The sequence below is a fragment of the Mobula birostris genome, chromosome 5 (genome assembly GCF_030028105.1).
Source record: "Mobula birostris isolate sMobBir1 chromosome 5, sMobBir1.hap1, whole genome shotgun sequence".
Lineage (NCBI taxonomy): Eukaryota > Metazoa > Chordata > Chondrichthyes > Myliobatiformes > Myliobatidae > Mobula > Mobula birostris.
In genome coordinates, this window is record NC_092374.1 from 8,798,134 (window position 1) to 8,811,651 (window position 13,518).

The following is a 13,518-nucleotide window of genomic DNA, read 5'->3' on the forward strand; positions in this document are numbered from 1 at the left end:
TTGTTACCACGAGTTTCCTCCACAGCTGTTTGTGTCAAGGAATTCCACGGACTATCAATCCTCTGGCTGAAGGGATGTCCTCCAAGGGTGCTCTGATTTCCTTCCACATTGCAAAGGTGTACAGACTAGTAGGTTAATTGGTTTTGTGGGTGTAACTGGGCAGCGTGGGTTCATTGGGCCAGAAGAGCCAGTTACCATGCTGCATCCCTAAATCAGAGTTCCCAACCGTTTTTTATGCCATGGAGCAATGCCATGAAGCAAGGAGTCTGTGGAGCCCAGGTTGGGAACATCTGCTCTAAGTAAAGACCGCGAAATTCACTGCCCTGTTGGATCTCACACTTACCCTGCACTCGCTGCCAGCGTTGTATTGGCCATTGAAATGGCAGTGGATGTCATAGAGATGGTGACATTTTGGACACCGGTAGTGTTTACGAATGAGAGCTGTGTTGATTTGGAAACAAAGCTGCCAATTCCGATCCAAAATGCCATTATCAGGCCAACCACCAAGCCCAAGATCGCACCCTGCACGTAGAGAAAGATCAGCAAAGATGACCCTTGTGGAGGAATTATACATCATTGCAATTACAAGATTACACTTTACTTAAAAACTGTCCCAATTGTCACTAGACCGAAGGACATGTTAGGTTACTCGTTGCCAGAGGCCTATGGTGGCTGAGTCTTTGGGTGGATTTAAGGCTCTTAGCAGGTCAAGCTAAGCTGGAAAAGAATAAAGACCCAGAAGGTTTTGGGCCGAGACCCTTCATCAGGTTTAGACCTGAAACATCCACACTTTAAAAATGGGGTTAAAAAACATTTGTGGAATAGTTTCTTGCCCACCCATCAGGAACACTATCTCGTTATTCACCTTTTGTACTGTTTAAGTAATTTTTATTGTAACTTGGTGATTTTGATGTCCTGCACTGTACTGCTGTCACAAAACAATGAATTTCATGACATATGTCAATGAGAATAAACCCGATTCTGATTAGCCATGATTGAATGGTGGGGCAGACTCAATGGGCCATGTGGCCTAACTCTGTTCCTACATTATGATTACTTGGAGTTAGTTTTTTCACCAGAGTAAAATTACAGAGGCCTAAAGGGGGGAGGACATTAGATTTCTTCCCTAAATGTATTACTGAACCAGATGGTCTCAAGTGACGATTCAAGAGTTTCACCAATTTTTGTTCTTTATTGTCTTACTTCAAACAAATTCTTGCTCTTGACCAGTACTGCGGGATTTAAAATTCTGATAATTCAGTGACTGGTCCACTTAATTATCCACAGTAATATCGCAGAGGCGGTCATTCAGGTCATCAAAAACAATCTGTTCTGCTGGTCTTCTTCTCCGCAATCCTTGCAAATCTGGTTCCTTTTTCAATAAATCTGTTTCCACCATACTCTTTAAGTCACTAACATCTTGCATAACATCCTATCATTCTCCAGGACTTAGCACATCAGATCATTAAACAATTTAACCCATTCAAACCCATCATGTCCTTAACACAGTGACTACTGGAAATACTCAGCACATCAGGCAGTGACTCTTAAGAGAGAAAAGTGATCATCTTTTTCAGGTTGACTGAATCCTGATGAAAAGTCTCCCAATAGCATAGCAGTTAATGTAATGCTTTACAGTGCCAGTGACAGGTGTTCAATTCCGTCCAATGTCTATAAAGAGGTTGTACATTCTCCCTGTGACTGCGTGGGTTTCCTCGTGATGCTCTGGTTTCCTCCCACATTCCAACGACGTATCGTTTAGGGCAGGGGCTCCCAATCTGGTATTCATGGGCCCCTTAATGGCAATATTTTCTCCAAGCAGTGCGCGCGCACACACACACACACACACACATTCTTTTGCTACTAGCGCACAAAGGAATTTAAACTGCGCTCAAGATGTTGTCGTCCTCTACCTCGTTGAGTATATTTCACGATCGTACACATTCGCATTTCCTTTTCCGGTGTCTGATGCAGATGGTGTTGACAACATGGAGTTCGCGATGATTTGTCTGCAGATTTTACAACTGGCTTATTTATACTGTTCTTATTGAAGAAATTATTCAGTGCACACATGTTGTTGTCACTGGGGAAAAAAATTCCACAGCACAAGATTTTTGTGCACACTGGTCATTACAAATAAAAGGGAACATTGCTTAATGGTATTGGTCCATGACCTAAAAAAGGTTGGGAATCCCGGGTTAGGGTTCGTGAGCCTTGGACATGCTTTATTGGTGCTGGAAGCATGGCGACACTTGCAGGCTGCCCCAGCGCACCCAAACGACACGTGCTGCGATGGACACGTGACAAATAAAGCAAATCTTCTTCCTTACAAGAAACTTCATATGGTGTCATTTGGAGCAATAAGCAACCTGCTGGAGGATCTGAGATCCGCTCCCCCTGTCATCTCTCACTTTCAGCCCTGCTGCAGAGCTTTGACCCAGGACATCAATCATTCCTGCCCCACAGACGCTGCTCGATTCCCCAGTAGATCATCTGTTGCCTCTCTCAACTTTCTTTGCTCTAAGGCAGGGGTTCCCAACCTGGGGTCCACAGACCCCCCTCGGTTAATGGCATAAAAAGGTGGGAATCCCTGTTCTATTAGTACAACATGAATGAGGCGGTACATGATTCTGAAGACTTTGGTTAATACCTTTACACTACTAGATTAGCTGACGAACTGACACCTTATAAAATCCTGCAAAAACAAAAAGAAACTCACCATAGAATTAGCCATGGGGAAGAACATTCCCAGGCAGAAGGTGCCAAGTAAGGGGCCGCCAATCATTCCAAATATGCTCAAAGCTGCCTGAGGTTGAAGAAGGAGATGCGCATTAAAAGAAGCTAAGCATTGGGAAAACATGGAAATAATGTAAAAGAGAGGGCTTTCATACAACACCTGCAGCACTGAGCCCATCAGCGATGCGATGTATGACATTCCAAGGCAGAGTATTCCATAACCAAAGGCTGGAAAGACAGAGGAGAATGAACTGTAAGTGGCAAATAAAATAGGCCACCAGCAAAAAGAGTTAAGATGAGATTCTTATCAAGATTGGCTTCATATTTTTATTTGGAGATTCAGCACAGTAACAGGCTCTTCGGGCCCAATGAGCACACACAACCTAATTACACCCACGTGGCCATCTAATCCGTAGGTTTTGGAATGTGGATAGAAACCAGAGCACAAGAAAGGAAACCCACATGGGGAGAACACACCAATTCCTCCTTACAGGCAGTGGTGGAACTGAATCTGTGTCACTGGCACCGTAACAGTGTTACTCTAACTACTCTGTTACCACGCCACCCTTGTTAGTCACGCGTGCTTCAAAACAGACAGCAAGATATGTCGCTTGCATTGGGGATGTGCTCGGGGGGCAGCCCACAAGGGCCACCACGCCTCCAGCACCAACACAGCATGCCCTCGAATCACTAACCCAATCCCGAATGTCCTAGGAATGTGGGAGCAGCTGGAAGAATCCCCGCAGTTATGGGGAAATATGTACAGCCTCCTTACAGACCGCGGTGGGAGTTGAACCCCGATCTTAAGAGTTGGCGCTGTAATGCACCGTGCTAACTGCCATGTTATCACGCTGCAGGTATAGTAGGAATAAAACATCCCCCTCCCCCAGGGAGTTTGAGAAAACTGAAAAGTTGCCCGATAAGCATGAAAGAGGGACAAGAGGCTGCAGATGTTGGAAACCTGGAACAACAAACAAAATGCAGGAGAAACTCCACAGGTCGAATTAGAAACATTTCAGATGTTGAAAGGCATGGACAGAGTGGATGTGGCAAAGTTGTTTCCCATGATGGGGGAGTCTAGTACGAGAGGGCATGACTTAAGGATTGAAGGACGCCCTTTCAGAACAGAAATGCGAAGAAATGTTTTTAGTCAGAGGGTGGTGAATCCATGAAATTTGTTGCCACGGGCAGCAGTGGAGGCCAAGTCATTGGGTGTATTTAAGGCAGAGATTGATAGGTATCTGAGTAGCCAGGGCATCAAAGGTTATGATGAGAAGGCGGGGGAGTGGGACTAAATGGGAGAATGGATCAGCTCATGATAAAATGGCAGAGCAGACTCGATGGGCCAAATGGCCAACTTCTGCTCCTTTGTCTTACGGTCTTATGGTCTAGGTCAAGAGGCACCTGTTGAATTGTGGACATTTCAAGATTCTTTATGGGCAGAATGTGAAGACAGAAGATAGGATATAGAAGCTGACAAGCAGAAGAGGGGGAGTGATGACACAGGGAGCAGACGTGATTGGTGGATCAAGGGTGGGTGAAGAACATCGGGCAGATGGAGTCAGACAGAGGAGGAAGAGGAGTGTTGATAGGAGACAGAGGAAGGAGAATGGTAACTGGCGGTAGACAATAAAAGGAAGGGAGAGTGAATGTGGTGACTGCTGCTGGAGGGTGACAGGCAGAAACAATTCCCATTATCTCCTTCCTTCTTCCACCAGTAACTCAGCACCTCTAAATTCTAACATAAACATAGTACAGTATGGCACAGCAGCATGGTAGCGTAGTGGTTAGCGAAATGCTTTACAGCACCAGAGATCGGGGTTCAACTCCCGCCACCGTCTGTAAGGAGTTTGTATGTTCTCCCTGTGATGGCGTGGGTTTCCTCTGGGTGTTCCAGTTTCCTCCCCATGTTCTTAAGATGTACAGGTTGTGTGCATGCTATGTTGGTGCTAGATGTGGGGTGACCCCTGCAGGCCGCCCCCAGCACATTCTGGGACTGTGTTAATCAGTGACACAAGCAGCACATTTCACTGTATGTTGTGTCGGTGTACCTGTGACAAATAAAGGTAGTCTTTAAAAATCTTCCTCCTATCACCTCCCCTTACACAACAAGGCCCAAGGCACCACTGAGAAGCAGGCTAAAGGATTATGGACAGCAACTAGAAGGTGCAGTCATTTCTACTGTCTTACACAGAAAGATGCATGGTTTGGGTAGACAGGTGAGGTGGAAATTCCAGAGTGGAGGAATGTGTTTAAAAAAAACCCTTGGTGCTGAAGGGGAACAAGAAAAGGATGCCAGTAGGGACACAAGGATAAGGTGCTTTAGAAAGGGATATTAAACCAAGGTCCTGTCTGATTGGCACAAAAGATCCCACACACTTGTGAAGCACAGGATGATTCTCCTCCTGCCATGCCTTTAGAATTACCCACAATCGTCGTTACAGAGTGTAAATAGCTGCCAGATTTCAAGTGGTATCAATAAGATTGAAAGAAGTGTAGAGAAAATTTACTAACATGTTGCTGGAACGTGGGGACCTGGGTTTCAAGATTCAAGATTCAAGATTCAAAAAACTTTATTGTCATTCTAACCATACATCAGCTCTGCAGGGCAGAATGAGACAGCGCTTCTCAGGGGCAGTGCAATCATAACATAACAAACGCAACACTAAATAATAAACATAACAATAAATAGTAAAACACAACAGCCACATGTCAACTAAAATCAGTTATAAGTGTCCAGTGCAAGTTAAAAGTGTCCAAAGCAGAGTCAGGTGGAGCAGCTATTTAGCAGTCTGACTACCTGTTGGAGGAAGCTGTTTAGTAGCCTTGTGGTTTTAGTTTTGATGCTCCTGTAACGTTTGCCTGATGGCAGAAAGAACAAACAGCTCATGGAGGTGTGAGGGGTCTTTAATAATGTACCGTGTCTTCTGGAGGCATCGACTCTGAAAAAGGTAGGGAGACCTCAATAACCTTCTCTGCTCCCCTAACCACCCTCTGCAAGGCTTTTTTGTCAACAGCACTGCAGCTGGAGTACCAGGTTGTGATGCAAAAGGTCAGCACACTCTCAACCACGCCTCTGTAGAATGTAGTTAAGATGTTAGTGGGGAGTGATGCTTGTTTAAGCTTCCTCAGAAAGTGCAATTTCTGCTGGGCCCGTTTCACAATCCCAGTGGTGTTCCTGGACCAGGTGAGATTGTCCGAGATCTGCACCCCAAGGAACGATGTTTTAGGGAAAGGTGGAATAGGTTAGGACGTTATTCCCTGGAAAGTAGGAGAATGAGGGGAGATCTGATAGAGGGATACAAAATGATGAGGGTTATAGATATAAGCAGGCTTTGTCCATACAGGTTGGGTGAGGCTCGAACTAGAGGTCATGGGTTCAGGGCAAAGGGTGAAGTATTGAAGGGAAACATGAGGGGGAACTTCTTCACTCAGAGGGATGAGTGTGGAATGAGATGAAGTGGTTGGATGCGGGGTCAATTTCAACATTTAAGAGAAGTTTGAATAAGTACATGGACGGGACAGGTATGGAGGGATATGGTCTGGATGAAGAGCCTATTTCTGTGCTGTATGAATAAATGAAGTTTTAGATACCTCTCATGCCTCCAGTTAAATATTGCCCAGTACAGCATATTAGGTTATTTCACCCCAAACACTCTTTATGAAGGTTGCTATTGTTCAGGACTTCATAAACCAAAAAACCAAAAAGCAATAATTTTGAAAAACAACCTTAAGTCTTTTCTATCTCTTAAGACTCTTGTGTGCATTTCTAATCTCCCGTCGCTTGGTGCTTTCAAGATTTAACAGAGAGATGAGGGGCATTACCACTGCTGTTGCTCAGTTGCATTCCAAAATAGGATTAATTTGCATGAAAAGAAATATAACACGAGGTAGAGGTAAATTAAAAATTAATTAAACCAGATTTAGTGATCAAATACTTTAAGAAGCACAACATGAAAGAGGTTGAAGAACCAAGTGTACACATTTCCCCAAGTCCTGACTGTTGAGTGGACCAAAGTTCAAAGTAAGTTTAACAAAGTACACACATCACCATTTACTACCCTAAAGTTAATTTTCTTGCAGGTATTCACAGTTAATTCAAAGGCACACAACAGAATCAATGAAAAACTGCACAGAACGAAATGGACAAACAACCAATGTGCAAGAAGTAACAAACTGTGCAAATACAGAAAGAAAAACAGAAAACAAATAAATAAATAAGCAATAAATATCAAATACAAGCAAAAATAGAGTGCAACATGCAATTTGGTGTATAAGATTAGCAAATGACAATCCCTGTTGCCCTCATTTCAACTTTTCTGGATTTTGTTCACCCATCAAGCCCATGTGCTCATGAAGCTGGCCAAATATCACCATCATGATTATAATTCTCATCCTGCCTTTAGCCACAGAATCCAGGTATCCAATCCCCAAATCTGGCCTCTTATTCATTCACTGATAAACCACTGGCAGACAAAATCCTAATCCCTGGAATTCTTTCTCCAAACCCCTTTTACTTACAGACACTACAGAAAACTGTGCGTTTTCGGGGTGCTATGGTAGCGCAGAGATCAGTGTAGCACTATTACAGCTCGGGGCATCAGAGTTCGGATTTCAATTCCAGCGCCGTTTGTAAGGAGTTTGCATGTTTCTCCCTGTGAACACATGCCTTTGCTCTGGGTGCTCCAGTTCCCTTATACATTTCAAAGGCATACTGGTTAGATCATTATAAGTTGCCCTGTGTTTAGGCTAGGGTTAACAGGAAGGTAGCTAGGCAGTGTGGCTCATTGAACCAGAAGGGCCTGTTCTGTATCTCTAAATTTTAAGTAACTGGGAACTATAGACCAACTATTGATGTGCTCCAACATTATTTTAACCCTTCCTTCTCTCATAGCCTTCAATCCTCCTTTAATCCATGTGCTGATCTAAGAGTCTCTTAAATGTCCCTAATGTATCTGCCTCTACCACCACCCCTGGCAGCACGTTCCACACACCCACCATTCTCTGTGTTTAAAAGAAAATCTCTCTCTGACATCCCCCCCCCCCACACACTCTCCTCTGAACACCTTAAAGTTAAGCCCTGGTAAAATATCTCTGGCTCGCCATACTCTCTCTGCCTTTTATCATTAGTGCAGGGTTAGGGTTAGTAAGTTGAGGGCGTGCTAAGTTGGCATCAGAAACATGGCAATAACACTCATAGGATGACCCCAGCACATCCTCCATCTGTGTTGGTCATTAACATGAACAATGTATTTCACTGTATGTTTCAATATACATGGGACAAATAAAACTAATCTTAAATCTTGTACACCTCTATTCTGTCACTTTTCCAAAGAGTTCTAGCAAGCTCAACCAATCCTTTTAAGAACTACTCTCTAATCCTGGTATCAAAGTTTCCTCCTGCACCCTCTCTAAAGCTTTCACATCCCTCTTATAATGAGGCGACCAGAACAGAACACCCAATTTTGATACGTGGTGTTTCGGCGAGGTTATCTTCCAGCAGTACTTACCCAGACCCTTGGATATGAGTGTGGCTCGTTGCTCAGACATGTTTGGGTAGTGAGGTTTAATAAGGTCAGCCATGGTCACAGCAGCCAGTGAACTGAACGCAGATGATATAGTGCTGAGGGAACAGACAATAATTCATCATTAGGGAGAGCCTTTAGTAACATAGCCAATACTAGAGATTCTGCAGATGCTGCAAATCCAGAGCAATACATACAAATTCCTGGAGGAGCTCGGGTCAGGCAGCATCTAAGGAAAGTCGATATGTTGAGCCAAAATATGAAGGTATACCATGCACTTTACTGAATTAAACTGCACTTGCCCTTCCTCAGCCGGAGTTCTTTATAACCTTCTGTCAATGACAACACCTATTTTAATGTCATCTGCAAAGTTGTCATAGACACAAGAGATTCTGCAGATGTTGGAAATCCAGAAAAACAGGCACAAAATGCAGGAGAAACTCAACAGGTCAGACAACATCTATGGAGAAAAATAAAGTGTCCTGATGACGAGTCTCGGCACAAAACATCGATTGTTTATTCCCCTCCACAGATGCTGCCTGACCTGCTGAGTTCCTCCAGCACCTTGTGTGTGTTGCTCTGGATTTCCAACATCTGCAGAATTTCGTGCAGGGTGGAAGTGTGACAGGGTAATGCCATATTCATTCATAGGAAGGGGAGACACTAGCAAAATTTAACCAAGCCAAATTGTGGATGAACTTAAGTTAAGGGGCTGCGGGGAAGGGGAGGTGTGGAGCTACTCAGTGGCCACTTTATTAGGTACACCTGTACACCTGCTCATTCATGCAAATATCTAATAGGCCAATCATGTGGAGGCAACTCAATGCATAAAGCATGCAGACATGGTCAAGAGGTTCAGTTGCTGTTCAGATCAAACATCAAAATGGGGAAGAAATATGATCTAAATGTCTTTGACCGTGAAATGATCGTTAGTGGTTGAGTATGTCAGAAACTGATAATCTCCTGAGAACTGATAATCACACACCACGGTCTCTAGAGCAGGGGTTCCCAACCCAGGGTCCATGCATCTGTTGGTCAATGGTACAGTCCATGGCAAAAAAACAATTAGGAACCCCTGCTTTTAGAGTTTACAGAGAATGACATGAAAAGCAAAACACATCTAGTGAGCGGTAGTTCTGAGGGTGAAAAAGCCTTGTTAATGAGAGATCAGAGGTAACACTAACACATTGAACACTAAAGTGGATGGGCTACAGCAACAGAAGACCACAAACATGCACTCAGTCAACACGTTATTAGGTACAGGAGGTATTGAATAAAGCAGTCACTGAGTGTACACTGTATGTAGCAGAAGGTAGTTTTCACTCCCTGAAGGTTACTTGTGATAAGTTTTTAACAACAATCCATCATTGTCATTGCTGGTGAGTATTTTGGAGTTATGTGAATAGAGCAGATATTAACTCCAGCAAGAACCAGTCTTCAGTTCTTATTGAAAATTGCAAGCAGGAAATAGAAGTTAAAAGCACATCTTTGGAAATAAACAGGCTGGTCCATAGATTAAGAGAGATGGTTTGCAAAACAGCTGACATATGCATCAGCTACACTTTAAGACAATGCGGTTGTGTTAATTGGCCAACATCAAACCAGGGAACATGTCCAAGTTATTTGCACCGTTATGACTTGGGTTCAAGCTGGCAGACCAGACAGATATCGTCACTTAGTAAACAAACATTGTTACAGGTATAAGCAATCAAGTTTTTGTTTACTCAGGATATTTGTGTATTCGAAGACAGTCCTGACAACATTAATTTTGGGTGTTTGGCTGTGTCTTCAGAAGCTTTTAGATACCGTGTCAATTAGTTTGTCCCAAAACCAGTGTTTGAACAATCAGGGGTCTCCCATGAGATGTATGTAATTCAAAGGAAGCCCAAGATACAGCAGTGAACGAAGTCATTGTAATCATTGAAATTGTATTTAATCACCTGCTGTTACCTTTGATCTTAAGGTTATAAAAATGTGATGAACTTTTGGATATGTGAAACTCTACGTGTGTCTCCATAAAAATGACTGCTTGTTGTCTTAAAGACTTCTATATCACCGGCTTCAGTGTCTCTCCAGCTACTTCATTCACAGTCACAACAGTTATGGACACTGTTTCTTCCCTTTTCCTTCCCAGTCCCGATGAAGGGTCTCAGTCTGAAACGTCGACAGTTTATTCCCCTCCATTGATACTGCCTGACCTGCTGAGTTCCTCCAGCATTTTGTGTTGCTCAATATTTCCAGCATCAGCAGAATCTCTTGTGTTTATTACAGGTTGTTTATTGTTCCAAATTAGTCAGTTCTCAACAGCATCTCCTCAGAAAGAATTTCCAGCCCCAGGCAACTTGGGCTTAGAATCAGGAGTTCACTGTTTTCTCAGCTTCTTGTCAGGACGGACAGACACAATGTATGCAATAAAATCAAGGACAAATGATAAAAATGCGAAGGTTGATGATTTCGGTCTGGGTCACACTATCTGCCGACTCTGGTATTTCAGTAACACTAGCAACAATTCACAAAAAGAGAGCAAATTCAGAAATCAGAGGTGCAAAGGGACTTAAGAGACCACATGCAGGATTCCCTAAAGGTTAACTTGCAGGTTGAATCGGTGGTAATGACAACAAATGCAATGTTAACATTCATTTTGAAAGGACTAGGATATAAGAGCAAGGATGTAATGCTGAGGCTTTGAAAAATATTAGTCAAACTACACTTTGGAGTACTGTGAGCAGTTTTGCATCCCTTATTTTAACAGTACTTCCAGTAAGATGGAGGCATGTTTGATCACAAAGGCTCTTACAGGGTCAACCAAAGGTGTCACTTTTCCTGTGATCGCAAGACCCTGTTGAACATTGTTAACGTGGAATCCTGCAAGTCCGATTCTCTGATTTGTTGGCGGACGCCGGGGCAGCTGTGTGCCCTCATTCATAGCAAGGATTAGGCATCAAGTGGTGGAGTTGTCTGTTTACAGCCGTCCAGGAGAGAGTAATTGGAGTCGGTACGCTCCACTGAAGGCAGTGCGACGCGGTGTCCAAGATGGCGCGGTGCTGCCTCTCCAGTGTTTACTGGGCAGAAGACATATTGTGTTCAACTGCAGACTGCTGCAACATTCATGGACTCCAGGACTATATTTTTTCGTGTAACTGTTGATACTTTGTTTTGCACCTTGGTCCCAGAAAAATGCCATTTAGTTTGGCTGTATTCATGTATGGTTGAATGACAATTAAACTTGAACTTGAAAGGATGTACTGGCATTGGAGAGTGTACAGAGGAGATTCACAAGAATGATCTTGGGAATGAAAAGGTTAATGTATGAGGAGTATTTAATGGTTCTGGACCTGTACTCACTGGAGTTTAGAAGAAAGAGGAGAGATTTCATTGAAACCTATCGAATAATGAAAAGCCTAGACAGAGATGGAGAGAATACTTCCAATGGTAGGAGAGTCTAGGAGCAGAGGGTACAGACTCAGAATAGAAGGACATCCATTTAGAACAGGGATGGGTAGGAATTTCTTTAGCCAGAGGGTGGTGGGCGAATCTGTGGAATTCATTGACATGAATGGCTGTGGATGCAAGGTCATTGGGTATACTTAAAACAGAGGCTGATAGGTTCTTGCAACACACATCAAAGTTGCTGGTGAACGCAGCAGGCCAGGCAGCATCTCTAGGAAGAGGTACAGTCGACGTTTCGGGCCGAGACCCTTCGTCAGGACTAACTGAAAGAAGAGCTAGTAAGAGATTTGAAAATGAGAGGGGGAGGGGGAGATCCAAAATGATAGGAGAAGACAGGAGGGGGAGGGATGGAGCCAAGAGCTGACACGTTCCAAGAAAGGATATATGGCTGTGATAGTGAGTCTGAGTCAAAATGTGGTCGAAAAGTTGAAGAGCCGAAGAAATTACACATGGGGAACAGTGAGAGATGGTTTCACTGAACTCCCGTCGAAGAGAAGATTTAAACTTCTTCAGTGTAGGCATCACCAGAACAGGCTTCGCAGTAGTGAATTTAAAAACGCAAACACAAGGAAATCTGCAGATGCTGGAATTTCAAGCAACACACATAAAAGTTGCTGGTGAACGCAGCAGGCCAGGCAGCATCTCCAGGAAGAGATACAGTCGACTTTTCAGGCCGAGACCCTTCATCAGGACTAACTGAAGGAAGAGCTAGTAAGAGATTTGGGAGGGGGAGGGGGAGATCCGAAATGATAGGAGAGGACAGGAGGGGGAGGGATGGAGCCAAGAGCTGACACGTTCCAAGAAAGGATATTGGGTTCTTGATTAGTTAGGTTTTCAAAAGTTATGGGGAGAAGTCAGAAGAATTGAGGTTGAGAGGGATAATACACCAGCCATGATGAAATGGTGGAGAGTACTCAAAGTGGCCTAAATGTGCTCCTGTGTCTTATGGTCTTATAAACACTTAACTTTGCTAATATCCAAGTACCTGAGTGCTCCGCTGAACAAGCAGGCGATGAAGAGTCCTGGTAAACCAGGATAATCCTGAAGCACGTCCATGACGAAATATAGAACCATCTGAAATTGTACAAGAATTAACATCAATTGATTCGGTTAAATAGGCACCGATATACAGAAAACAAAGATCACAGTCTTGCCCAGCCTCTCATCCGTTGCTAAAGGCCCCTGTTTGAGTAGCTCTCTTGCCTCAACCATCTGCTGGAGGAATGCAGCAGATCAAATGGCACCTGTGGGAGAAAGGAAATATCGACATTTCAGGTCGAATCCAGTCTCTTCTACGAGGACTCTCTCTACATTTCTGGCTGCCTCAGACACCTCTCCCACCACCCCCACCCCCAATCTCGTTAAAATTACATCCTCTCGTACAAGCCATTTTTGCCCTGGGAGAAAAAAACTGGCTATCCACTTTACTTATGCACTTTATCATCTTCTACATCTTACCTCTCGTCTTCCTTCACGCCCCAGCTCACCCAACCTATCCTAATACGACATGCTCTCCAAACCAGGCAGCATCCTGGTAAACCTCCTCTGCATCCTCTCTAAAGCTCCCACATCCTTCCTGCAATGAGGCAACCAGAACTGAACACAATATTCCAAGTGTGGTACTAACAGAGTTTTACAGACGACAACGCTACCTCAACTCAATCCCCTGACTAATGAAGGCCAGGACACCATCCGCCATTGAAGGCGGAGCTTAGGAGGGTTAATGGTGCCTAACGGCGACTCCTTTGCGTGCATCTTCGGAAACAGTTCTATTTCCATCTTTAATATCTTTATTTTTCCCTTTCTG

At 43.8% G+C, this 13,518-nt stretch overlaps 1 protein-coding gene across 6 annotated transcripts in view; it reads right to left on the minus strand.

Moving 5' to 3' along the window:
• The window catches only part of slc5a6a (solute carrier family 5 member 6a), a 79,848-nt gene that overhangs the window by 8,300 nt on the left and 58,030 nt on the right, over positions 1–13,518 (minus strand). For 4 of the 6 annotated variants that reach the window (XM_072257565.1, XM_072257566.1, XM_072257564.1 and 1 more), the window contains 5 exons: positions 12,697–12,785; positions 8,247–8,359; positions 2,897–2,964; positions 2,720–2,806; positions 344–522 (listed from right to left, as the gene is read on the minus strand). In XM_072257565.1, the coding sequence (XP_072113666.1) occupies positions 344–522; positions 2,720–2,806; positions 2,897–2,964; positions 8,247–8,359; positions 12,697–12,785 (536 nt within the window). The remainder of the gene's footprint in view (positions 1–343; positions 523–2,719; positions 2,807–2,896; positions 2,965–8,246; positions 8,360–12,696; positions 12,786–13,518) is intronic. The other 2 variants (XM_072257569.1, XM_072257570.1) reach the window with 1 other exon arrangement.